Genomic DNA, 23,488 nt, shown 5'->3' with positions numbered 1-23,488 from the left:
AGAGCTTTGTACCATCCAAGCAGAAAGGCTTGCAATCTGTTGTGTGAAATCTTTAACTAATGAGTTTAATTTCCAAGGGCCCCACCATGGCTCTGCACTGACACAGCCAGAAGGGCTTCCTCTGCCTTGCCCCTTATCAGAGGGGAAGAACACGTATTTTCTCATCATCGTTATAAGCCTTTATCTGTGACTTTTTGATAGGACAAAAAGCAATCTTTAGAACCATGTTCTTGAATTATAAAACACAAAAGCCTATTAGAAAAAAGTCCCACAATAGGTCCTGCCAAGGCACCACCTGACTGGCAATAAGCCTGCAGGGGACACGTCTTCATCGGGTTTGTACAAGAACAGCAGGCATTGCTTTTGCTGTTCACAGAGGTGGGAAGTGTCCCTGTCCAGCAGTCCCCAGCCCAGAGCCCCCCCAGGGACCCCCGAACCCTTGCACAGCTCCATCCTTAACTCCCAGTTGGTTCAACGTCATCATCACAACTGCAGAGATCTGTCCCCTTCCACAGGCTCCTGCTGCCACCCAAGCAGGGGACAGGGACTGCCTGCCCACACCCCAGGGAATGATACTCTCAAGTGTCCAGCTGAGCCTCTTCACAGCCCCTGCACCTCTGCTGGGCTTTTACCACCTTCCCTTCCTGGCTCTGAAATCATTATGCAAAGGTATTTTCAATAGCCCTGGCCACTTGCAGCACAGGGGATGTCGGTACCTTGGTGGATGATCTCATCTCCACACCAAAAGCCAGTCGCTGTGGTGCAGAACCAGCTAAACTGGTGTGTCATGGTACTGGGGTGCGAACAGTGCCTGTCCCAGCCCCAGTCCCACTCCCAGCACTTGGGCAGTCCCCGCTAGTCACCATCATTCTTCACCCACCAGGGGGTCAGCACAAATCCCCGGGGGCTCCTCACCCCCCAGAGAGATGGTACCCGTCATGCTGTGAGCAGCAGAGTCAGCCCCAGAGCTGGAAGGAGCTGCTGGCACTCAGGACGCAAACCGGACAATGTCCCCTTACAGAGAGGGGACGTGAAATTGTGTCACACTGAACGAGCGCTCTGGCTTTGATTCACATTGCACCGTCCAAATGGGCAGCGTAATATCCTCTGGAGACAAATGAATAAGGCTTCATCATTTATCAGGCCATTGTTCACTTCTTTAAGGAACAGCAAAAATAATTCCTGACCCTCACAGTCAATCAGTTTATGCCCTGAAGCATAAGATTTTATTACCTCATGTTATTATCTCAGCATGCAGACCTAGAAATTTCATTAATGGGAATAATTTTATCTATTCATTTTAAAAAAGAGAATGCTTCCTCTTGACCTTAAGTAACTTTCTGACTTTTCAAGCAGAAATCAACAATTCAGTGAAAGAAAAATAAAATCCTCAGGAAGTGTAGCAGTGATGTCTCATGTCGGGAGAAATGTTCTCCTCTCCAACTGTTTATGACATTTCTTTGACAGTTAAATTTCATGTAAAATAGTTTTACATCTATTCCAATGGTTTTGTGCATCATTAAGAAGTAGTAACATCATTATTAATAGTGATGGGTAAGAATATTATGATCCCATTTAAAGCAGCTGGTCTTTAAATCACTTTGGGTACCAAGCCCAGCTATGGCTGAGGAGAAGCCGCCCTGGTTCAGGCTACGGTCAGGATGAGGCATCAGTAAGTTCTGGACATCCCGAGATCTGGGGGGGATTTGGGGTGGGCACAGCCCCCATATCCCCTCCACACACCATGGTGCCTGCACATACTGAGGGGACCTGTGTGCGACCACAAGGACATGCAAGCGAGCACTTGGCATAGGCTGTGTCTCAGCAGCACCTGGCGGGTCCCTCCCCACACACCCACAGCACCATGGCAGCATCCCCACATCACCCACGGCTGCAGAAGCATCCCTGCATTGCCCACAGCAGCATCTCTGCAACCCCACGGCTGCAAGAGCATTGCTGCATCCCCCACAGCTGCAGGAGCATTGCCCACGGCTGTGGGAGAATCCCCACATCACCCATGGCCGCAGGAGCAACTTCACATCCCCTGTGGCTATGGGCACGTCACTGCATCCCCCACGGCTGCAGGAGCATCCCCACAACCCTCATGGCTGGGATGCCATCACTGCCGTGCACTGGGGCTTGCCCAAGCACCCTGGCCAAATAACTCTAATTTTACACCAGTTCCTTCCCCATCTCCCCTCTGAATGTGTTTGCAGAACATGCTGACCATGACCCAGCGCCCTGGTAAAACCTCAGCAGCCCAAGACGGGCAGGCAGAGGTGCACGGCTGAGGGTCTGCAGGGGCAGCAATGCTGTGTGGGGAGGGTTCTGTGCAGAAGAGCCTCTCCCCTACCTGGGGAGCACGGCAGGGAGGTGCAGTGCTGGCCTGGGGACACTGCACCATTGCCATGGGAATAAGATGTCACCCGTATCGCCTTGTAGGGCCAGGGCAGGTAGAGCTGGTTGAATGTTATTTGAATAATTTATTCTGCAAAATTTACAATAGTTTCCAAATAAATTATTCAGACAACATTTTTTTAACTACTCAGACAGCTATTACTGCAGAAACAAGCTTGGGAAGAGATACTTATTTCAGACACCCACATCTCCAAAGGCAAACATAGGGAAAAATATCAGTATAACAAATGGCCAAAGCAGGGGAGATCACAGTCTTTCCGGCCTCAGTCCTGGGCACACGGGAGATGCTGCAGTGGCCCCATCACCTGCGGGGATTTTGGGGCTGTTCTCGGCTGGTACCTGGGTTTCCATGGGAAGGCACGATTAATATACCGGATAAACAAACACCAGAAAGTTCTTTGCTAAATATGCAGTGACATATGGGGGTTCACGTTTATGTTAAAAAAAGCCTACAAGAAAACCCACTCCTACCCAGCTCTTAAACACAGCTTACACCGGCTGCCAACCCTTCACCTCCAGCTCCGAGGCAAAAGGCCATGACGACACACTCGGTGCAGATCATTGCGCTCCAATTGCCCACCACGGGGAAAAACCCCTCTGCAAGCGCTGTGCATTGCGAGGGACGGGCAGAGCTGAGCTCAGCCTCGCAACCCGGCTCAAGCAGCTCACCATAGCCTTGGCCAGCAATACACCAGCCGTGCCAGCGGCACCCCTGTTTCACAGCGCTTGGACGGGGTTTTGGGGAAGGGAAGGCTCTGGAGTGCCTTGCAGCAGCACATGCCATCCCCTCTGGGAGCAGCCACGTTCCAGCAGGAACCCGCACTCGGATTAACACCCTCGTGCATTAAAACAGTTAATTAATACTCTGCAGAAGAATATATTTGCACATACTTATACAATAGAAAACGCACAGGACTCATTATGGCTGCATCTTCCTGGGCCGGTGATTAATAATTAACACACTTCCAGCTCATTTATCTAATCACAGTATAATTGGTTTCAGTTTTGGTCAATGTTTTACTTCATCAGCTCAGTAAATGGCAAGGCTCCGGTCCCGGCAGCCACTGCCGATGTCACAGGCGCAACAGGGGGATCAGCCATAACCCCGAGCTGGCACCACGCTCCCAAAGTCCTAATGAGGGTCCTAACGAGGGTTCCAGCCCCACAGGAGCCACCAGTGACCTCAGCACATTGCTGGGACTGCCAAGAGAGACGAGGGAACCCGACATGGTCCCCACACTCCAGCAGACCTTGCATGGGGACAAGGCAACCCCCGCTGTCACACGCACATGGGTCAAAATCACCAAAATGTGCTGAGCAGTCGCCACCTCCTGTGGCTGGCACAGAACTCGCATCATAGCCCTAACATGGGGTTTTCTGCATTTTAGTCCCTGTAGAACACTGCTGCTCCGAGATACATGATGAACTCCCTGCCAGAACACACCGGGATGCAACAGGACACGTGATGCGACGCACTGGACTGCACCAGCACACACGATGGGACACACTGGGCTGCAGCTCCCGCTGAGCAGAGCAGCAGGACAAGCAGCTCTGGGTGCAGGAGAGCAGCAATGCACAAGCAGAGTCCTCCCTGCAACTTACTGTCTCACGATCTTGGGGAAGCAACAGATTTAATGGGCTTCAAGCCCAGCCGTCACATTCTCTCGCTCCTCTGGTTCCCAAACTCAAATATTCATGGCTCTTAACATGACAGGCTCAGAATAATCTGCATTGGGAAGCTTTTCTATTATGGAAGCAAAAATGTGCAACGCCTTGATGACATTTTAATTTGCTACAATTTCCCACTTTATTCAGCAGTCTTTTTCCACTAATAAGATACTTGATCAAAGCCCAGAGCAGAGCACAGGCTGTGAATATGCATTTGCTCTTGTCCACCATGAGCCAGACAATGCCCTGCCATGCTCCATCACATTGGTCCTGCTCCACAGCATCCTCACGCCTCATCCCACACACACCTCGCACACTGGTGGGTGCAATACCCCATCCCATGTGCTGAGATTGTTGCTCTGTTCACAAATCTTTTTTCTTGTGTCCTTCAGAAGAAATAGTGTGTTACTGTTGACTCCGGGGTCATGGGACAGCGGGACCATCCTCACTGCATTGCTGCCCTTGGAGCTGGAAGGTTCTGACTTGTGGACACAGACAGACTGACACCGAGCAGCCCCAAGGATCCATGGGATCCACAGGAGTGGGCCAGGGACATCACCTGCAGCTGGCTCCCTCTCACACAAAGCAAAAAACCTTGAGCATCCCAACACAGAGAGCAGGTCCCAGCGAGGGGTCGAGGCTGTCCCAGTGGCTCCATGGCAGGGGCCCTGCTCACCCCCTGGGACGTTGATCCCATCATCCCCGCTCAGCTCGTGTTGGTGCTTCAGAAGAGAAGCGCTTGCCAAGAGCACATATCCAAGAGCTTTGCTGGATGAGATGCACATTGTTTTGTAGCCTAATTAACAAGGCCCTCAGAAACCTCCTGGATTTTGGAACCCACCTTTGGCTGGTGGAGCTGCAAGCCCTGTCTCCAGCGCAGAGCAGGGACATGCTGCACAGTCTGAGTCTGCCCTTGCCAGCCAAGGGTGCAAAGCCACCGGCATGGGGAAGGTGCCATTTATTTGTCCAGGTGCCCCATTATTAGACAAAGGCATGCATTTTTAATCACTGGGAACACCAATAAACCCCAGCGCTCAGCAGCAGCAAACAATAGTGATGTAGGGCTGTGATTGGAGCACACGAGGCTGTGCTCCCGTGTGCGCCCATTATACAATTACATCCAACGTACAGCGTGAAAAGAGCTGTAACAGAGCTGCTCTCCCAGCATCAACGAGTGATTAACACCACAGACCCGGGAGCTGGGAAGCTAATTAGGAGGAGTTGCTGCCTTATCAACTCACACGCAGAGGATGGGAGTCAAGCACAGTGAGAGCCAGCCAGGGCTGTCCTGCGCACACTGTGTGGATTTTGAGAAATCTGGGGGTTTGGGTACTGATTTTCAATCCCCTGCCCTGTCCAAAGCCTCACCAACTGCTGCAGGACCCAGTACAGATGCTCTCCCCAGTCTCCCACCATACAGCTTTGAGGTTCATCCTGGTTCTTCAGAGCTAAGAATGAGTTAAAAATATTGAAATTTGGATCTTTCTCATAATATTATTATAATTTTTACAATCTTAGTATCTGGCAGACTGTGCCGTAGGCAGGTCTGTGCTGTGTCAAGTGCTGTACAAAAGCAAAGCACCAGCACAGCCCTTGCTGAAGGGCAGCAGAGCCCCACAGGGGCTGCTCTGTCCCCGTGAACACCCGCTCCATACCTCGCAGTATGGCTTTGGGTTAAACCTTGCAGCAGTGCAGTCCACAGTGCCAGCTTGGGTACGATTAAGCATGGCTCCTTTATTGACCTTCATTTTGTGAGTCGAAGATGGAGCATTCACTGCAGGGGCAGCAGCAGCATCTCCTGCTGCCATCTGCCAGGGGAGGTCTCAGGTAACAGAGTGTGAGGGGCAGAAATGCTGCTGGGACAAGTCTCCGTCAGCTGCAAAAATGGGGATGCCAAGAGATGTAATTTTTCAGGTTGCTAACTAACCCAACAAGTCATTCTAAGTCAAATAACATACCTTGTTTAACCAAAAAGCTGTGTTTTCCATTAGGAGAAAAAGGTTAGCTTTACAAATTAAAAAAAATTAAGTCAAAGAAAGAGAGAGAAAAGAAAAATACACTGCCAAAAAGCATATAGCAAATTTCTGTCAAATAGATGAAAAAATAAAAGCAGGTGGTTGTTCTCGGTCTCCATCGGCCATGGTTGTGCTGCCACCTGCGGGCACTCCTGCCCAGGCACCGCGCCTGCTACGTTTGTACTAGAGCTGTGATGCTCTTCTGCCATGGGAAAGCTTATTAGATTTCTGAGCAAGGGTCTCCACACCTGGTGGGATGAAGAGCTGGTTTCTGATCCCGCTGCTCAGACCTGATCTTGCTTTGTAGAAACCTCCTCCTCCCCTGTCCTGCCAACCTCTGCTCATTTGTATTTTGACAATTAGTTGTTATATGTGCTCTCCATCCCAAGGTGCTTCCAGCCCCACGGCACCCACGGCGGGGGTGGGTGAGCAGCCAGATTTCCACCTGCAGCCCCAAACTCACCAGCCCGAGCACCACAATGATGGGGCTCATCATCCCCCCCACGCTGGGGTGCTCTGCCACCCACCCACCCACCGCTCTCGTCCGTGATAGAATCCACCCCTTGCCCGCCCCAAACTGAGATTTCCGCAGAAAACGAGTAAAAGGCATTTTCCACCAGAAATCTGTTCCAGCAGATGTCTGCCCGCCAGCTCAGCCCTCTGAGTCCCTGCAGGAGCTGCTCTGTGACCGTGTCCCCATGGGCCACCCCAGGGTGGGCAACCAGGAGCTGCGAGAAGGGACACAGGTGGTTTTTGGTGCACAAAGTCAGCAGCACAGACCTCTCTGAGCAGCTCGATGTCCCAGCTATGGCCACACCAGCACAGCATTGTGTTCCGCTGCGGCTTCTCCATCCTCGTGCCGTGGAGTCCCCAGTGCCCAAATCCAGCACAGCCCTTCACCCTGCGCTCTGTTGCCTCTGCCACCAGCCCTGGCCACAGCTCCAGGGCCAACTTTTCAGCATCTAGCCTCTCCCTGCCAAAACCCTGGCAATACAAACCGAGTCGTCACTTTAGGGCTTTGTGTTTTTGAAGCAAACAGTCACTGGAGGGATGGAAATCTCTGTTGTTCAGCAAGGAGCTAAAGCCACCATGGCAGCACCCACCGCATGTCCCGAGGGCTGGGTGCTCACCTCTGCTTTGGGTCACAACAGACCTTCCCACCTCCCCTGGAGCAAAAATCCTGGTTTTCTGGGGTGAAAACCTCAAGCCCCTGCCCTGCCAGGGGCAGGAGGGAAGGCAGAGCCCCCACCTGAGTCTCTCATCTCCCAAGGTGCTCCCACCCCCTTGGCAGCCCCGCAGAGGAGCTGGAGCGCACAGTGTGTTTCCCTGCCTCTCTGGAAAAGCCAACAGATTACATGCTTTCACCAACACCTCCACATAACGGGCTAGAAATAACACAAGTGTTTCAAACCCAGCTTAAGAAAAGAAAATCCAGCTGCACAGCAAGGGGCCGGAGCAGCGGGAACGCGGCTGCGGTGCCAGTGGGAGGACAAGATCTGTGCACCATTGGCACTGCGAGGGCTGGGGACCAGTGTCCCCTGCAGGGAAGGTACCTGGGCAGCAGCACTTCTGTGAAAGTTCTGTGTCATTCGTTGAAGCTCTTCTTTAAGGACAAATGAAAACAAAATTTAAAAACCAACCAACACCACTAACAACCAGAACACAATATTTTTCAATTTTTCATTAATATTTTAGTAACTTGGTATTTTATTTGAACTCTAGAACTACTCTATGTCCCTGAGAACCTCATCTCCACATCTGTTCGACCCCTCCAGGGATGGTGACTCCACCACTGCCCTGGGCAGCCTGTTCCAGTGCCCGACAGCCCTTTCCGGGAAGAAATTGTTCCCAAGATCCAATCTGAAACTATCCTGGCACAACTGTAGCCATTTCCTCTTGTTCTAAAATCAATGAGCACAGCGGGACGCCTCAGAGCTGACCCCATCCCGCTGAAGCAAACCCCATGGATGTCGCAGCAACTCCTGCTGCCAGCCCGGCAGGATGCTGGTCCCAGCACTATCCAGGAGGGGCCAGGGCTGGTGGGATGATGGAGACAGGTCCAGTCCCTGTTATCAGTGTCACCAGCCTGGTACCCCCAGGCCCACCCAGGGGGGTTTCTGCTGCGTGGGCAGGTGGGTGGGTTTAACTCATCCTGTGAATAACTGTGACCAGCTTGGGAGCCCCTAGAGGGACTGTAACCCAGCGTGGGCAGAAACCTTCTTCCTCGGCTCAGCCCTGGGCTCAGCCTTGGTGAGACAAAGCTCGGCTCTGCCACAAGCTGCCTGCGGGCTCTCCCTGCCTCCCACCGCCACACGCTGTCACTGGCACCCGGATATGCTGTCACTGGCACCCGACAGAGAGAGCCACAGCTTGGGGCTGATCTCTCCACGCAGGGGAGAAGAGGCTTCACAAGATACAGCTTGTGTTTCCTGAGATGCTTACAGGTCACACAGTGGGAAGCGACGTCTTCTGGAAACTCAAAATCCGGGTGGCAAAAGCATTTAGAGATGGTATAATCATGTTTTGTGACAAAAACCGAGAACAGAGGAGTTCCAGGACAGAAAACTGGGATGGGGGACAACAGGTTTCCCCATGGGTGGCTGTCGGGTCCCTGTGATGCTCAGGGCAGGAGCCTCTGCTGAGCCTGGCACTGCCCAGCTGCCTGCAGCCTTTGCCAGCCCCATGTCCCACCCCTGGCACATCCCCAAGGGACTCTGTGAGCCAGCACTGTCATGCTGTGCCTGCTCTGGGGACACAGGGACAGCTCCTGCCTGCACCCCACTGCTGGGCACCAGGATCAGTGCAGTCCCCAACCTCCTGTGAGCACAGCACCCTGCTCCAGCTCTGCATCCATCAGGGCTGGGGAGCAGCACGGAATCGGGAAGAACAAGGGTTGTCATCACCGGGGCAGCATGGAACCCCATGCCCAGCCACACCGCAGGGCTGGCGTCACCCGTGGTGGACAGAGGCCGAGGCTCGGTGGAAGAAGGTTGCAAAGTTCTAGTCACGTAAAAGCACCACCCAAGATTTGCACCAAGGCCTGTATGGGCCCAGGTACCATTAAGGGCATGGAAAGAAGACCAGGAAATGGATGTTCATCATCACACAGCACAAAAACAAACAACAGGCTTTTCCACTTGGCATAGCTAAACTGAACTGCCACTCCTTCCCAGGATGCTGCAGATGCTGAAATTTTACGTGATTCCAAAAGCAGTTTTAGAAGACTCTAACTGGAAGAGCTATTTAGCACAGCTATACAGTGCAGGTATTTAGCTGGCACCACACTCCCAGAGTTGCCATGGCCAGCACGGCTGCGGGCACAGCACACACCAGCAGCGGGGGAACCAGGGACCCCGCCTGCAGGGGCTGTACCCGGGGCGCACACCTACCTACAACGGTGAGCACGTCCTTCTCGATGTCTGCCCGGATGTATATCCGTCCCCGGCGCTCAGTGTGGTCCGTCCCGCACAGGCTGGGGACGTTCATCACGCAGCGCTTGTGCACATTCATCATACAGGCTGTGAGCAGAGAGAAAGGGACACTCAGCACCCCTGTCACCACTGCTGAGGGTCACGGGGTGTTCAGAGGGGATGGAGTGGGGAAGAACTTGTCCTCCTTTCAAATGGGGATGTTTGTGAGGGATTCTGAGATAAACATGCAGTAAATGGACCTTTAAACACAGCCAGAGACACCAGCAGAGCCCTGCAGGGACACCAGTCCTGCCTACAGATACTACAGAGCTTTTGGCCCTTATTCTGATTACTTGAGTTTTGCCAATTTGTCAAACTTCTCTTCCACCACACCCATGGTGCAATGCTGGACATTCACCCAGATTCACCAGAAGCTGATAAGGGGCACTAAAAATTACCTGCAGATGCGTCTGCATATATACATGTATAAAACCTTGTATACACAAAATATATAAATATACATAATTTTATATTTTAATTTCATTTCCACTTGGTAACATTTTAAAGATGATAATGAATACACTGTTCCCACAACAGTCAGCAAGCTTCTATATTTATGAGAAAACCAGCACATGGTGAGCAGCAGAGTCTGCTGTTCCCTGCAGATGGCGTAAGCGTGTCAGCAGACGCTGTATATTCACAGTCCTTCGGAACAGGAATGTACAAGATTAACTTGGAAGAGAACTGATCTCCCTCTCCATCCTCTCCCTCTTCTTTCACCCCCCACTTTCTCCTCTCTGTACAATAACTCCCCAGCCTGGCACCCGCAGCGCTCCAGAGAGGCTGTGTCACCGCAGCAGCCACCGCCACGGCCACAGGGTGTCAGTCGGAGTCAGCGCTTCAAGAGCTGGAGATGATGCTGCCGGGGGGGATGTGGGTGATGCTACAAGGGCGGATTTACAGGCAGGATCCCCCTGAGATGGACAACGTTCCCTCCCCACTCCCTGCAGCGGCCACATGGACTCCCCATGAGGGGTGCCCAGCCACCCTGGCACCAGCAGCCCTGCAGTGTGCTCCACACGATGGCACAAGGGATAGGCTCTTGGCCACAGCTCAGGTGGGCTGGGAGCCCCTGTGCAGGACCTCAGGGTGCCAGAGACCCTCAAGGGGTTCCAGAGCCCCCCACTGCTGCAAGCACGGCCACCGGTTACATCACTTACTGTCACATTTCATCCCCTGGTGAATGAGCCCATACAGCAAAGACCCGCAGTGGTCACAGAAGGTGGGGCTGGAGTACGTGTGGATTTTAAATTTGTGTTTGCTCCGGGGATCCTAGGAGGAAAATAAAAGATAAAGATTATAAACTTGCATCAAATATTGGCAAGGCATGGCCCCTCTGTGTTCCACATGCCAGCTGGCTTCGGAGGTGCCGTTAATGGACCTCAGTCAACTGCCACCAACTGATGTGGACCTTTTCCAACAGTCACCAACATCCAGCTTTCTTACTCTTTATATGTGTTGCCATAACAATGAAAAAGCAATGCACTGGCTTGTCTAGAGATTTATTGTTTAAAAATTACTTGGTCTTAATACAAAAAACACCAGGTGAAATTGGTACATAAGAACCAACATAAGGGCTGGACACTACTCAACTTCCACATCAACCCAGTGGGGTAACGCAGAAAAAAAACACCCATGATTTCCAGTTATATTAAGACTGCCCAATAAACACGTTTGTGCTCTGGTGCCAACCCCTCCCCAGCGCACTCCTAGGGAATCAAGATGCTCAGGGTACACTTGAGTATTTTGAGCTTTCTTCAAACCAACTGCAGACTTCTCTGCACCGGCAGAGTACGCAAAACCAGCAGATCCCCATTTATCCCGGACACGGTTTGCAGTCTTGCACAGACACCTTGCAACCAGGACTCCTGGACTCCAACGAGGGTCTGCAGAAGGTGAAGTCAAACAAATTCAGATGAGAAACATCTTCTCCACACCCATGGAGATAAGAAGCAGGCAGCTTAATTTCATCTCAGGTTAATTGTTTAAGGGTTAGGGATGAGGCACAGCTCCTGGCTCGGTCATTTGAGCTGACCGGCTCTTTAATGGCCTGGAAAGGTGCCCAGGCATTAGGAAAGACACCTTTTCAGGCCACTGTAAGCTAACTAAATAAATAAAGAGTGGAGTCGGAACAGAGCTATAACATAACTGCCAATCCATTACCTTCCCCTGAAATCAATTTTCCTACCGCTATCACATTGAAGCTTTCAGCTGCATTAATCACTAATATTGTGCATTCTTTCACAGCATCCCACATAACTTTAGTGATACCAGAAATGCAGACAAGTAATGGAGCTTCATTTAATTCAATCTGTTAAGCAGAAGGGATTTGCTTCATCAAATGTAGTGTACTCGAAACAGAAAGCATCTCACATTTAACCCTAAAAAATGCCCTTCTAGATACAGAGCGCAACAAGCCCTAAGTAGCTCGCGTGTCAGCTGTGTCAGTTCACGGTTAACCTGCCTCCTGCTCCCACACACACAGGTCATCCAGCAGCCCTGAGCATTTGAAACCCTTTTGCATTCATTCCCTGAGAGCACAGAAAACTTCAACTAGAGCTGAGGCACCCAAGAAAATGAAAACCTTTCTCTTGCCACCGTCCCAGGAGAAAGGAGGTCCCTGGGCAGGCAGTGGGACACTGACCCAGGCACCCCCTGCCCCACAGCCCCAGGGGGCTCAGGCACCGGCCCCACCGCTGACCCTCTGCCACAGCAGGATGATGTGGGGGACACGGGGCTCGAGCAGAAGCCACGTGCCAGTCAAACCCCAGCGTGTGACATGGGGAGGAATCGCCCCCGAGTGCTCCACTTTCTGTGCTCCCTTCTAGAAACAGATATTCCTGTTTAGGCAAATGAAAGCTTTAGTCATTCATAAAAAAAAACCCCACAAGCTTAATGCAAAATGAGACAATTTCCACTTCATGTGGAAGATTTTAAATTGCCAGTGGAACTGGGAGTTCAAAAAAAGCCAGAGCTGGAAAAGCAAAGCGTGCACCGAACAGCACTGGCACAGGACCGGCCATGGGTCCCCAAACTGCTGCCCAGCACCCCAGCCCAGCAGGGACATGTTGGGCTTCACCTTCTGTTCCCCCGCCAGGGGCTGCTCTGGAGAGATCCCGAGCCTGGGGTGTGAGGCTGATGGAGGCAGAACTGCTCCTCTGGCTGCCAGGGCTCGGGGGGAGGACGTTTCACCTTGACTTGTGCCTTCAGAAGGTGCCAGAAACTGGAAGTTCTGGATATCATTTTCGAATAAGGCTGAAGTCGTTTCACAAAGAGGCTATTTTTGTACCACAGAGAAAGGGATGACGAGATCACTGTGTATGCAGATGCTGAGAGACTTAAAAGAAGAATGGTTAAAAAGAAATTTGCCAAGAAAAGCAAAGGAGAAAGGCGCTCCTCCTCCGTCCTCGCAGCGCAGAGCCGCCGAGGAACAGGGCAGAAAACGCTTGGGAGCTGAAACAAAAAATGCCACTGAGGGCGTTCTACTGCACTGAGAGGCTCTGACCTTTCTCATCAGCGCTGCCGCAGATCTGTCCCCCCCGGGATGCGTGGGTGTCCTGAGGATGCGAGGGAGCGGGGACGGGAGCCGGGGAAGGAGCGGAGCAGCTGCTGGCTGTGACCCAGGGCCCTGCGAGCACCAGCCCAGCAGAGGCGGCCGGTTCTGCTGCTCAACGTGACAGCAGGTGCCTGGTCTGAAACCAGCCAGTGCAGTATCGCATCCCTGACTCACTGCATCCCTGACTAGCAGAGCAAACCTTGGCTTCTCCCAGCACCGCACGCACCGCTCACTGCTCCCGCCTGCGGCTCCGCGGGCCTGGCTGACACAGCCTGAGCTCTCCCAGGAACACAAGACGTGATGCACAAGCGAGTAATCAACTCGTGGCCTTCAAGACACTCTGAGCGCAGCCCAGCCAGACCCTGATCCAGGCTCAGCAATTACCTGTGCCCTTCTTCAGGGTCATACCCACCACCGAGCTCATATCGATGTAACATGCACTTCCCTGCTGAACGCTGATGGGGACGCTGATGCAGGAGCCGTCGCTCAGCACTTATGCGCAGGCAGCTGGCGGCATTGATCAGAGTGACAATTTATGCGCTGCTCAAGGTAGGCAGAGCCCGTTTGCTCGTTCGCAGCCTGTCGGGATGGCAGAGGGAGCAAATGGGGAGAGCAGAGCAGGGTAGCGCCAACCGCAAGCAAGGGCGTTCTGCTCCAGCTGTTCCTCATGCAAAGTCCGTGTCCCAGCAAGGGCAGCAGTTCTCTGTCACAGGGCTGCAAACACCACGCTGGATGCTGCCTGGGCTTTTATTTACTTCTGCACTAAATTCAGCTTTGCCCAGCTCTGAGGGAGGGCAGGGGGCAGGTGGAGGGACCAGACCCTCAGGCCCAGCAGTCTGAGCCGCAAAATGTTTTTAAAACAGCTCTCTTGAGTTCATCTCTAAAATAAGTCATCTATGAAAGGCACTCGGGTTTCTCCACGGCCCAGAGCCCCACACCACGTGTCCTTCAGCCGAGCCCGGCCGCCCCACGCTCCCCGGGGAAGAGGCCAGACCAACACCGATGGCTGATGCTATTTTAATCCTCTGTGCTGCCAAAATTTCCTGGACTCTACAGAACAGTCACAGAGGTTTGATTCAAGATTATGCATCCCTGCTTTTCCCACCTTATTGCAGAAAAAGCTTTAAATTATCTCTTCTGAAGAAGAATTAACACAGTTCATGTGAAGAGACTATTTTGAAGTGAATTTCATAGCAATTTAAGCAGCTTATAGCAGAGCAAATACAACACAGTAACAACTCACTGTGTGCACCTCACAGAAACCAGGCAGTGGACATAAAACCAAAAGCCTCACACTTTGCTCCCACATTTCCCTGGGGGAAATTTCCCCCCTGTACACAGGGAACAACTCACAGCAGAGACAGAATTGGCCTAACAGTGACTGTAAAGGTGGTGCTGGAGAGAAAATCCCATTGTTCCCTCCAGGAAAATACCAGTTTGTAAGAGGCTGGATGAGACTTCTCTGGACAGCATCCTCTGACCATGCAAGTTCTGCTTATGAAGCCAGGAGGTGCTAGGGGAACAGGAACCAAAGACAACTGCAGCCACCAGAGTCAGGGACCCCTGCTCTTGGCCAGGACAGGCTTTTGGCCGCGCTCGCCTGCTCTGTGCTGTTCAGTACCTGCAGTCAGAGCTGCTGCCCTGGGGATGCTCCTCCTGCATCTTCCCACCTGCTCGCAAAGGGCTGGAAAAATGCCTTTGGTGATAAATAGCCCCAAATCCCAGATAAAATCAAGCAAGGAAGTTAAGGAATAAGTGAACAAAAGTGATGAGGTTTTGTTTGAAAGAAAAGAGCAACAATAAACCATACAGACTTCCCTGAAAGAAGGTTACACACACAAGGCAAATAGGTCCTGTTCAAGGCAAGACAGGAAAAGTTTGGGGCATCTTTTTCCTCAATATTGTGACTCTGCAGAAACCATGCTTTAAAGCGGATTTGACACTGCTGCAACAGTGACACCAAAGCTGTTTTTCTGTTGTTGACGGTATTACAGCCACAGGAAACCTTGCACAGCGCAGGGCGTGGGGGCACAACAACACAGGCAGCGGGATGCAGGCAGCGGGATGCAGGCAGCGGGATGCAGGCAGCTCCTCTGCCCACACTGTGGCTGGGGGGAGCAGCAGCCCCGGAGCATGGGCAGCAATGCACCGGCAGCCAAGGTGGCTGCGGGCACCAGCATCGTGGCTTGGGCTGCTGCCATGTCAAGCAGGCGGTCACAGATGAACCCTGCCACTGACAGCTTCCCCTGACAGCCTCCAGCAAGTTAATACATTTTTATTGACAAAAGATCTCGTCTGCTAGTCAGACAACTGCAGAGGGATATGGATGACAGTTATTCTTCTCCTGCTGCAAACACTGAATAAAATATACTCTCTTACCGAGCAGCAAGAAAAAGCCAAACTCAGCTTTTCTCCCTGAGCAGTGTTAGCATCTCAAGAGCATTTAGAAATGTTTGTTATCTTTCACATGCCTTGAGAGTCATTTTATTATAGTGCAAGGAATGGAGCTCCCACAGCACTTTCCTGCACCCTGCAGCCTCTGGGTTGCCCAAAACAGAGACCCCAAAACACCTCCCGCCTGCAGGGCGCTTCATCTGCAGAATTCCCCACTGTGTCACCCGTGTGGCACAGCCTGCACTGTCACCTTGCTGCCCTCCTGCCAGCTCCGCTCCGCACAAACCCAGCTCAGCCCCAGCCCCAGGTCCCCAGGGCAGGACACAGACCCAGCTGCCCTCTCCAAGTCCCCTCTTCAGCCAGGGGCTGCCATCTGCACAGGTGTAACAAGACACACGCCAGGAAAACGAGAGAAGAGCCTTTCAATTCCAGAACTGCAGACATGTGCAAGCTGGCGGGAGGGAGAGCTGGGTGCCGGCAGAGCCAGGGAACACCAGAAGGTGCTGGGAGGGAGCACGGCAGAGACATCTTCATCTCACGGGAACTGTCACCATCACCGGCCGCCTGCGCTGGCAGGAGTGGCAACCGTGTGCCCTCGGTGAGGGGCAGATGGCACACCGTGAGAGCTGGAGAAGTTAATTAGCAAGGCAAAGGAAAGCAGCGAGCTGCAGCGAGGCTGCAAAGATCCACTCGTGCACCAGAGCCGGGGCAGCGTAGAGGTGTGTGAGTCGCAAGTAGAGATCGGGGTCCTGCTCTCCAAGGCAGGAGCTGGGCAAGAGGGTGCTCGCTGCCTTCAGGAGGGTCCTGGCTCAACTGGCACACCTGGACCCCACCTGCACCCTCGCCAGGCAGAGCTTGGTGACAACCCCATGATGATGCTGTGCAAAGGGATTGCCCAGCCACAGGGGTTCCTTCCCCCCAGAGAAGACCCCAGAAAGGAGGAACTTGAAGGAGCTGCGAACCATCAGGTAGCACAAATGGCATCTTCACTTGTTCTGCTGCTGAAATCTCATTGTCCCCAGCCCACGTTTGCCCAAACATTCTAGAGAAGAAACCAAACTTGGGGAAGCAGAGTGACCCTCTCTGCACCCTGCGACCAGTGTCAGCATGGGAGCTGGGGATGCTGTGCACCAAGGGACAACGGTCACGGACCAATGCTGCAGAGACAGCTCCTGACTCCAACAACACCTGCATAACCCATGCCCTGGGAAGTACCTCTTTTGTTCTAAAATAAAGCGGCAGCAATACTTTCACCGATGCAAACACTCAACTCTGGAGCTTTTCAAGAAAGGAGGATCCCAAGGCAAAGATTAAAAGATTCTGCCTCCAGCAACCAAAGCGTGGAAAGACCAAAGGTGCTGTGTCGATAGTATTACAGAAATCCTTCGCTAAAGCTGCAAACGGCAGACAAATTAAATGCAAAAGCAAAAAGGAGCTACACTGGCCTGTTACCTTCCTAGAGCACCTCTGATATTTATTAATGCATCCTGATTAGATGACCTTTAACAGGATAATGCAAAGAAGGTCATTTTAATGATTATTTTGTCTACAATTTAAATAATTATGCATTCTACTAATAGCTCCTACTATAATTAGGTTTGCCAACTGCATTACATTACACATGCCTGACTTCAGCTTCTGAAGACCTGGCCGTATTTCAGAAAACTTCAGCCCACAGGATAGCACAGGATTGCCAGAGCTCGTAACAGAACCTGCAGAGTTTAGCACTGGAACCGGTGGGTGCGCAGCGCACATCCAGACCAAGGCAGAGAAGTCAATGGTAAAATTGCTATGTCCTGCAGTGATCCAGACCCCCTGTCCAAAACATCCCCCTGCCACATCCCCAGCCATCAGCAATCAATCCTCCAGGACTTGAGCAATCCAGCATGAAAGCAGCCTTGGTGTTTTCGGTAGCAGCATTTATAGCTACAGCTTCATTCTCTATTGCAAGAAGCAATTCCCTCACACACACTTTTTTTTATTCAAAGGCTCTATCGTCACTGTACAATTAGTCCTCCTCTCCTAAATAGAAGATTCCTATTCAGTGGGCTTTGCAAGGTTAAACACACACACTCCCTCCCTCCCCAAGGAAGTTCAAACACAACCAGATCAAACACAAATCTGCTCCAAAGTAGGACCAGTCAACAGTGACGGAAAGAGACTTTGACATTCGCTGCTCTCCAGTTACTTTGTTATGCTCCGAGGAGTGTAAAACGTCAGCCTTCCCCCAGGGTTATCTGCTTCATACACGCAGAAGCCACCATCCCAGAAAGCACTTGAGCAAATACTTACCTTTAAGAAGAGCTTTATTTAGATAATTAGCATTGCTCAGGTGCTTAAAATTCACCATCCATATATACCCATATATATACCATATGCACTTTAGGGAATGCAAAATGTTTTTTTCCTTCATTCTGAAGTAACTGTGAAGTACTATAAGATACAGAGACAAAGGAGCAAAGCTAGAAAATGTTTTTCTTTTAATCTATTTTCCCCTGGGTTCCATGACCAGAGCAGCTCTGGGGATGAACACCAGCAGCAGCTGGGATGTGGCTGGAATTTCAGCATCTCTTGCTCGCAGCCTCTTCCAGCCCTGCAGATGCCACCGCACCCAACGGATCGGATCTTCCCTCCCTGGCTCAGCTACATCGTGTGGCTCACTCTAACAACAAACACGCTGCACAGTTTAAACAGATGCAATAAATTCAACCCATTTTTTTTTTTATGCAGGATTTCACTGGATATTAATATTTGTGAAAGGAAAGACTGTTACCAGATTGTGGCACCGACTGAAAAAAATGCACGGCTATAATTGCTACAGCCTAGGTGCTACCAGTGTTTGACGTGATTACAGCTCACTCGGGATTCATGCCGTGGTTATTGGCAACCATAGAGCAGAGCAAAGCCTGAGCTTTGCAGCAGCTCAGAATGAAGCCCCTATCCTTGGCTCCTGCCTGAAGTAGACAGGGCATTGCTGTTTGTTGAAGTCGTATTCCATCTCCTGATTGAAAGCTCACTAATGATTATATTGCTCTGAGAAGCTTGATTGCCAGTGCAGAAGGAACCAAGTTTGCCCCAGTGACACCCCAGCTGACAGCAGTCCAGGGGTACAAACCAGAGGGCTTTGCTAAATAGCAAAAAAAAACCCAAAACAGCTAAAAAATGTCCATTTTGCTCCCTGCTTCAAGTCCCAAGCATCTGCATTTCTCTCTTCATGTTCAGAAGTAATGTCTTTAAAAATTACTTGACACCAACTGGGTAGCTTTTACCTGTCTGCTGGAGGAGCCATGGTGGCAACTCTCACCCAGCAATACCTACGAGGAACAGAGAATCCCACCAAGGGCCTTGACGTGCACCCTGGCACCAAGTGGCAACTTACACGGTGAAAACTTAGATTTAATTTAGACCTTTCCAGCCCAGGCAGAGGCTGCTCAGTGACCCACAGCCGGCCAGAGACACGTGTGGGGAGCAGGACCGGGCTGTCCCAGGGCTCCTGACCACTGTCCCCAGCTCTGCCCCTTCCCCAAAACCTCCCGATTACCAGAACCCCGGCAGGCAGCCGGTTTTGGGCAGGACGCCTGGCAGTGTGTTTGGCCTCCCCCTCCTGCTGCGTGTTGCGCCGCCTGCTCCCACTGCTGCTATTTTTAAGGGTGAGAGTTGTGGTGCACTGTCGTTTCCCCGATTCCAGCTCTTTTCTCCTTGCAGTTCCCCAAATTAGCCAGTTTTCACGGTAAAACACAAAAACCGCCAGACAGACCCGAAAGGCGCTGGCAGATCCGTGCCAAGGAGCCTCCAGCAGTGTCACTGCCCCAGCGCTCCCGCTCGCCCGAAAGCCCGGGGATTTGCCAGGAAATTCAGTCCTTGTGATAATCAGGCATTTGGATGGGTTTATGTTTTTTAAAGAATGACAATACTGTTTTCCAGAGGTCAGACCTAGGCTGGCGTTTCCCAGCAGTTTTGTTCTGTGTGATGCTGCCCCGTCACTTCTGTGTTTTCTGAGAGGGTCAGAGCAAAGGCAGCGACACTGACCATGCAGATCACACGTGAGCGTGAAATGTGCCTGCGGGGTTTTTTTCCTTCACAAAGACTAAACATACTTATTGGTTTAATTAAGCCTGCAAGATGATACAAAGCAGACACAGGAGCAGGGATGCTGCAGGTGAGCGGCTGAGAGCCCCAGTGCCAGGTAACACTGAACAGCTGCAGAAACAGGAGCCTGGCACAGAAATAACAACATGGGGCAGTGATGGCTTTGAAAAACTGATGAGCTGAGGAGGAGCAAGGACAGGCGCGTTTCCTGGGGCTGACTATAGTCCAGCAACACAGAGGTACCTGTTAAATGACAGCTCATTCTTTCAGGTGAACCTGCTTTAGCAGGTGGGTTGGACTGGATGATCTCCAGAGATCCTTTCCAACTCAAACCATCCTGTGATTCTGAGTATTTCACTTGTGACAAAAGGACCTGATCAATACGTTGAACCAAACCCAGCCAGAGGAGAGTTGTCTTCAGCTCAGGACACAATGACCAGAGCCTTCAACTAGAAGTTTAAACCAGCTTTCCAGCATTTAGTGCCCCATGCATTTTAATTAACTCCAAACCTAAAACCTCAGTTGAGGTGGCGGAACCTGGAAACATCATTTTACTGATGGGGAAACTGAGGCTGCGACTCAAGGGACAAAAGGGAGACATGGAAACATCTCTGCATTCCCAAGCATTCTCCCGGCTCTGCCGACAGCAAGTTACTGGATGATTTGAAAGTGATTTAAGTGTATAGAAAGTATATGAGAGCCCATGTGACTAGGAATAACAATTAATTAGGTCCATGTGAAATAACGGCACAGAAGCGTCACCAGCCAGGAAAGCTGGAGAACGACACCTCCAAAGCTCTGTGGAACGGCGTGACCCAGCAGGCAGGTACTCACATCCGAGGCAGGGCCCTTGTCAGCGCCAGGGCAGGAGAAGGTGACGAACTCATGGCACCGCTTGTGCACGACGAAGCAGCAAACTGCGAAGAGAAGACAGAGACAGTGTCAGGGGACAACAAGGGACGGGCACCACGTGAACCCAGAGCTGCGAAAATAAACAGCTATTATGTCTAAATTATGAGAAGAAACATCCAGGACTCTAAAAAGGTTTCTTTAAGTAAAGCCTGTGGCAGATTTTTAAACCTTACTGAATATCGTCAACGGGACCAGGCGTTTCAGTAAACCTAAGCAGAAACAAAATGTTGAGTGAATGTCAGAGGAGGGCTGGGAACCTTATGTTCGCTTTGAGCTCATTGTCACTTGCGGCACACGCTCTGAGGTCACCGCCGCGTATAAAAAGAGGGAGAATCTGGCATTTGTGGGTATCTGAGCTGAAAGTGCATGTGTCCAAAAATGGAAGATTGTACCGATGAGAACAGGTGGGCAATTTTCCTCCCACGGCTCTGCTTTTCTTCAGCAACTCCCCAGCCTCCATTTGCCAGACCAGAAGACACAAATGTCTCCCTCTCCTCACGCACGTCGATGACAAAGTCACCCTTCTGAGAACCGTGCAGGAAAATTCATCCCAACATGCCGTTACCCAGACGTTCCAGTGTGAGTATCCAGGGCTAAATCCATACCCCTTAAACCACCAACCCCTTACAGCACATGTTAATTTGAAGCTGTCAGCAGTATTTTTGCAATCTGTGCAGCCAAAGCATTGTACTTAAAGGCTAATTTCTTCCCTGAATGCCAAATAAACACTTTCAGCCATAGACCTTAAAAAAGCCACTCAGCACTGCAGGTAACTACACCTGATGGCCCAGGTCCTTCTCCAGGGGGGTCTCAGCTGACTCTGTGAGCAAAGCAAAGCTGTGCAAGGCTGCCTTTGTCTGAGGAAACACAGGCACCAAACCAGCTCTGTCCCAGGGCTCTCGGATTCATCGCATCCTTTTCCCAAGAGCTGCAGTTACACCAAATGAAAGAGCAACTGGAAGATGAGATGCAGAGTCTACTGGGGTTCAGAGAAATTGAGCACGTAAAACAAATGAAGCAGTGCAAAAACAAAGCAGGTTTCAATCGCATCACTATCGGACTTTTCCTAAGGAACAAAAGTGATGTTTGCCATTAAATTCATAATCTCCTCATTGTGCCCTGCACACCCAGCTTTAAACTTTTTTCCCTTTTCACATTTTTCATTACAAAATAACCAAACAAATAAACCCAAAAGGTTCAAGAGGTACAGCAGCTGCCAAGAACTCTCTCCTCGTAGGACCTCTCACTTGCTTTTCTGAGTCTAAAAACCAAACATTTTCTTGAAAACATTGCTCACCATTTCTGTCATTTATATACAGAGACAGAGGCATCTGGGAGGCAGGCAGGAAGGAATTACAACTCCATTAGCAAAGATTTGTCCTGAAGTGTGTGCACAAATCCAATAAGGCTCTGCGACATGGGCGGCCGGGAGGGTCACGCTGGTGGCGACATCCAGGACAGGTTCCCAGTGGAGCTGGGATAATTCCAATCCAACACTAAACCAGATTGCTGCCGGGCTGAGCTTCCTAACGCCATTCCTAATGCTGTAGCTCAACAGGCTGTGGGACGCAAACCTGACTCTCAAAAGCAGGTAAAAGAAAGAGAAGCAAGGGATTAAAAAAGGCTCGTTCTTGTCCCTTGGAACCACCTTGGCTATTTCTACATGTGCTCGTGGCTTTACTGCCACACGCGCCTACCTGAACAGTGCAAGGGTGGCTGTCAGCCTGGCTTTACTTTGGGAAAAGTTGGAAATCTGACCTTTCCATTTTTTCTCCAGCAGGAAGCCGTGGTGCTTTGCTTTCAAAAGCAACCTCATGTCATTCCCCCTGCACCAGGTGGCCCCGAGCAGGGCTCTGCTGTGCCGGCACAGCACCGGGGACCCAGCGCAGCAGGGGGGCTCAAACACATTGCGTTTAAAGATTCAAAAGTCAGAGGCTTAAGTTCTGCTGCACACAAGAAGAATCTGGTGTGGCTTCCTTGTGCTTTGCTCATTGCACATTCAACTTGTCAGGCAGAAGTCAGGTGAGAAAGAGAAGAAAAGAGGGGATGTTGGAGGAGCGAGGGAAAAGAGAACACGGAGCCGAGTGATGGAGTTGCAGCCGTGCCAGGGACACACACGTGTGCACACACCAAGCCTGGCAAGCTGCTCGCTCCTGCTCTGCAAACACACTGCAAAAGCAGAACGCATTCATCTCACATTCACTTGCATAAGCAGAAGAGGTGAAATGCCCATTTCTAGTGGCAGAAACTAAAAAGACAATGTCTGAGAAGCTCAAAACCACCCCAGACTTTTATTGCAGCCTCTCCCCTATATTCTCTTAAGGTTTCATTGAAGAGTTTAATAATTAAAGATACCATTAAATATATTCACACATGGTGACACTGCCCACCCTTTGAGGGCAGATCTAAAGAACACACTAGAAATACAATATTTTCAAGTGGAAAAATAAGTGCCGTGTGTTCAAAACATTCATATTACAGTTCAATTAAGTTCACTAAACGATAGCCAAGTCACTATATGTCATCTTTGTGGTGACCAAATATTTAGCAAGAATAGCAGGTTCTCCAGCAATCAACATTCATATGGATTGTAAGGACAATCTGTTGGGAGACGCTGAACAGTAACACTTCCCTCTGCATCCACAGCAAGCCAGGGGCTCGCAGCAGTGTGGGCTTCTTAGCCAGTGCTCCCAAGGGAGCCCTGCGAGCCCTGGAGAGACCCAGGCAAATGTTTCCTGCATGCTCAGGAAACGCATGCAAAAAAAAAAAAGGCCGATAGAATTAATCAGGTATGGGAGTTTACTCCAGTCATCCTGCCTTAACTCCAAAACGTGCATCCTACCCAGCAGATGCAAGGAGATTTAACAGATCCTCCCTCCCGTGACTAACCCGGAGCATTTCTGTGCTCCCCCTCAAGCAGGAGCTCCGGCTCCGCCGGCTGTGGCACCAGGATGGGCAGTGCGGCA

General features: G+C 51.1%; 1 protein-coding gene across 2 annotated transcripts in view; it reads right to left on the bottom strand.

Annotated features, from left to right (window-relative positions):
- Positions 1-23,488, bottom strand: part of PRKCB (protein kinase C beta) — a gene marked incomplete at both ends in the record, with an annotated part of 103,679 nt that overhangs the window by 38,768 nt on the left and 41,423 nt on the right. For both annotated transcript variants that reach the window (XM_080354082.1, XM_080354081.1), the window contains 3 exons: positions 9,491-9,619; positions 10,732-10,843; positions 20,445-20,527. In XM_080354082.1, the coding sequence (XP_080210208.1) occupies positions 9,491-9,619; positions 10,732-10,843; positions 20,445-20,527 (324 nt within the window). The remainder of the gene's footprint in view (positions 1-9,490; positions 9,620-10,731; positions 10,844-20,444; positions 20,528-23,488) is intronic.

This window comes from Nesoenas mayeri, assembly GCF_963082525.1.
Source record: "Nesoenas mayeri genome assembly, chromosome: 15".
Taxonomy (NCBI): domain Eukaryota; kingdom Metazoa; phylum Chordata; class Aves; order Columbiformes; family Columbidae; genus Nesoenas; species Nesoenas mayeri.
Note: the sequence above shows the minus strand (reverse complement) of the source record. Positions and strands in the feature narration are given on the sequence as shown.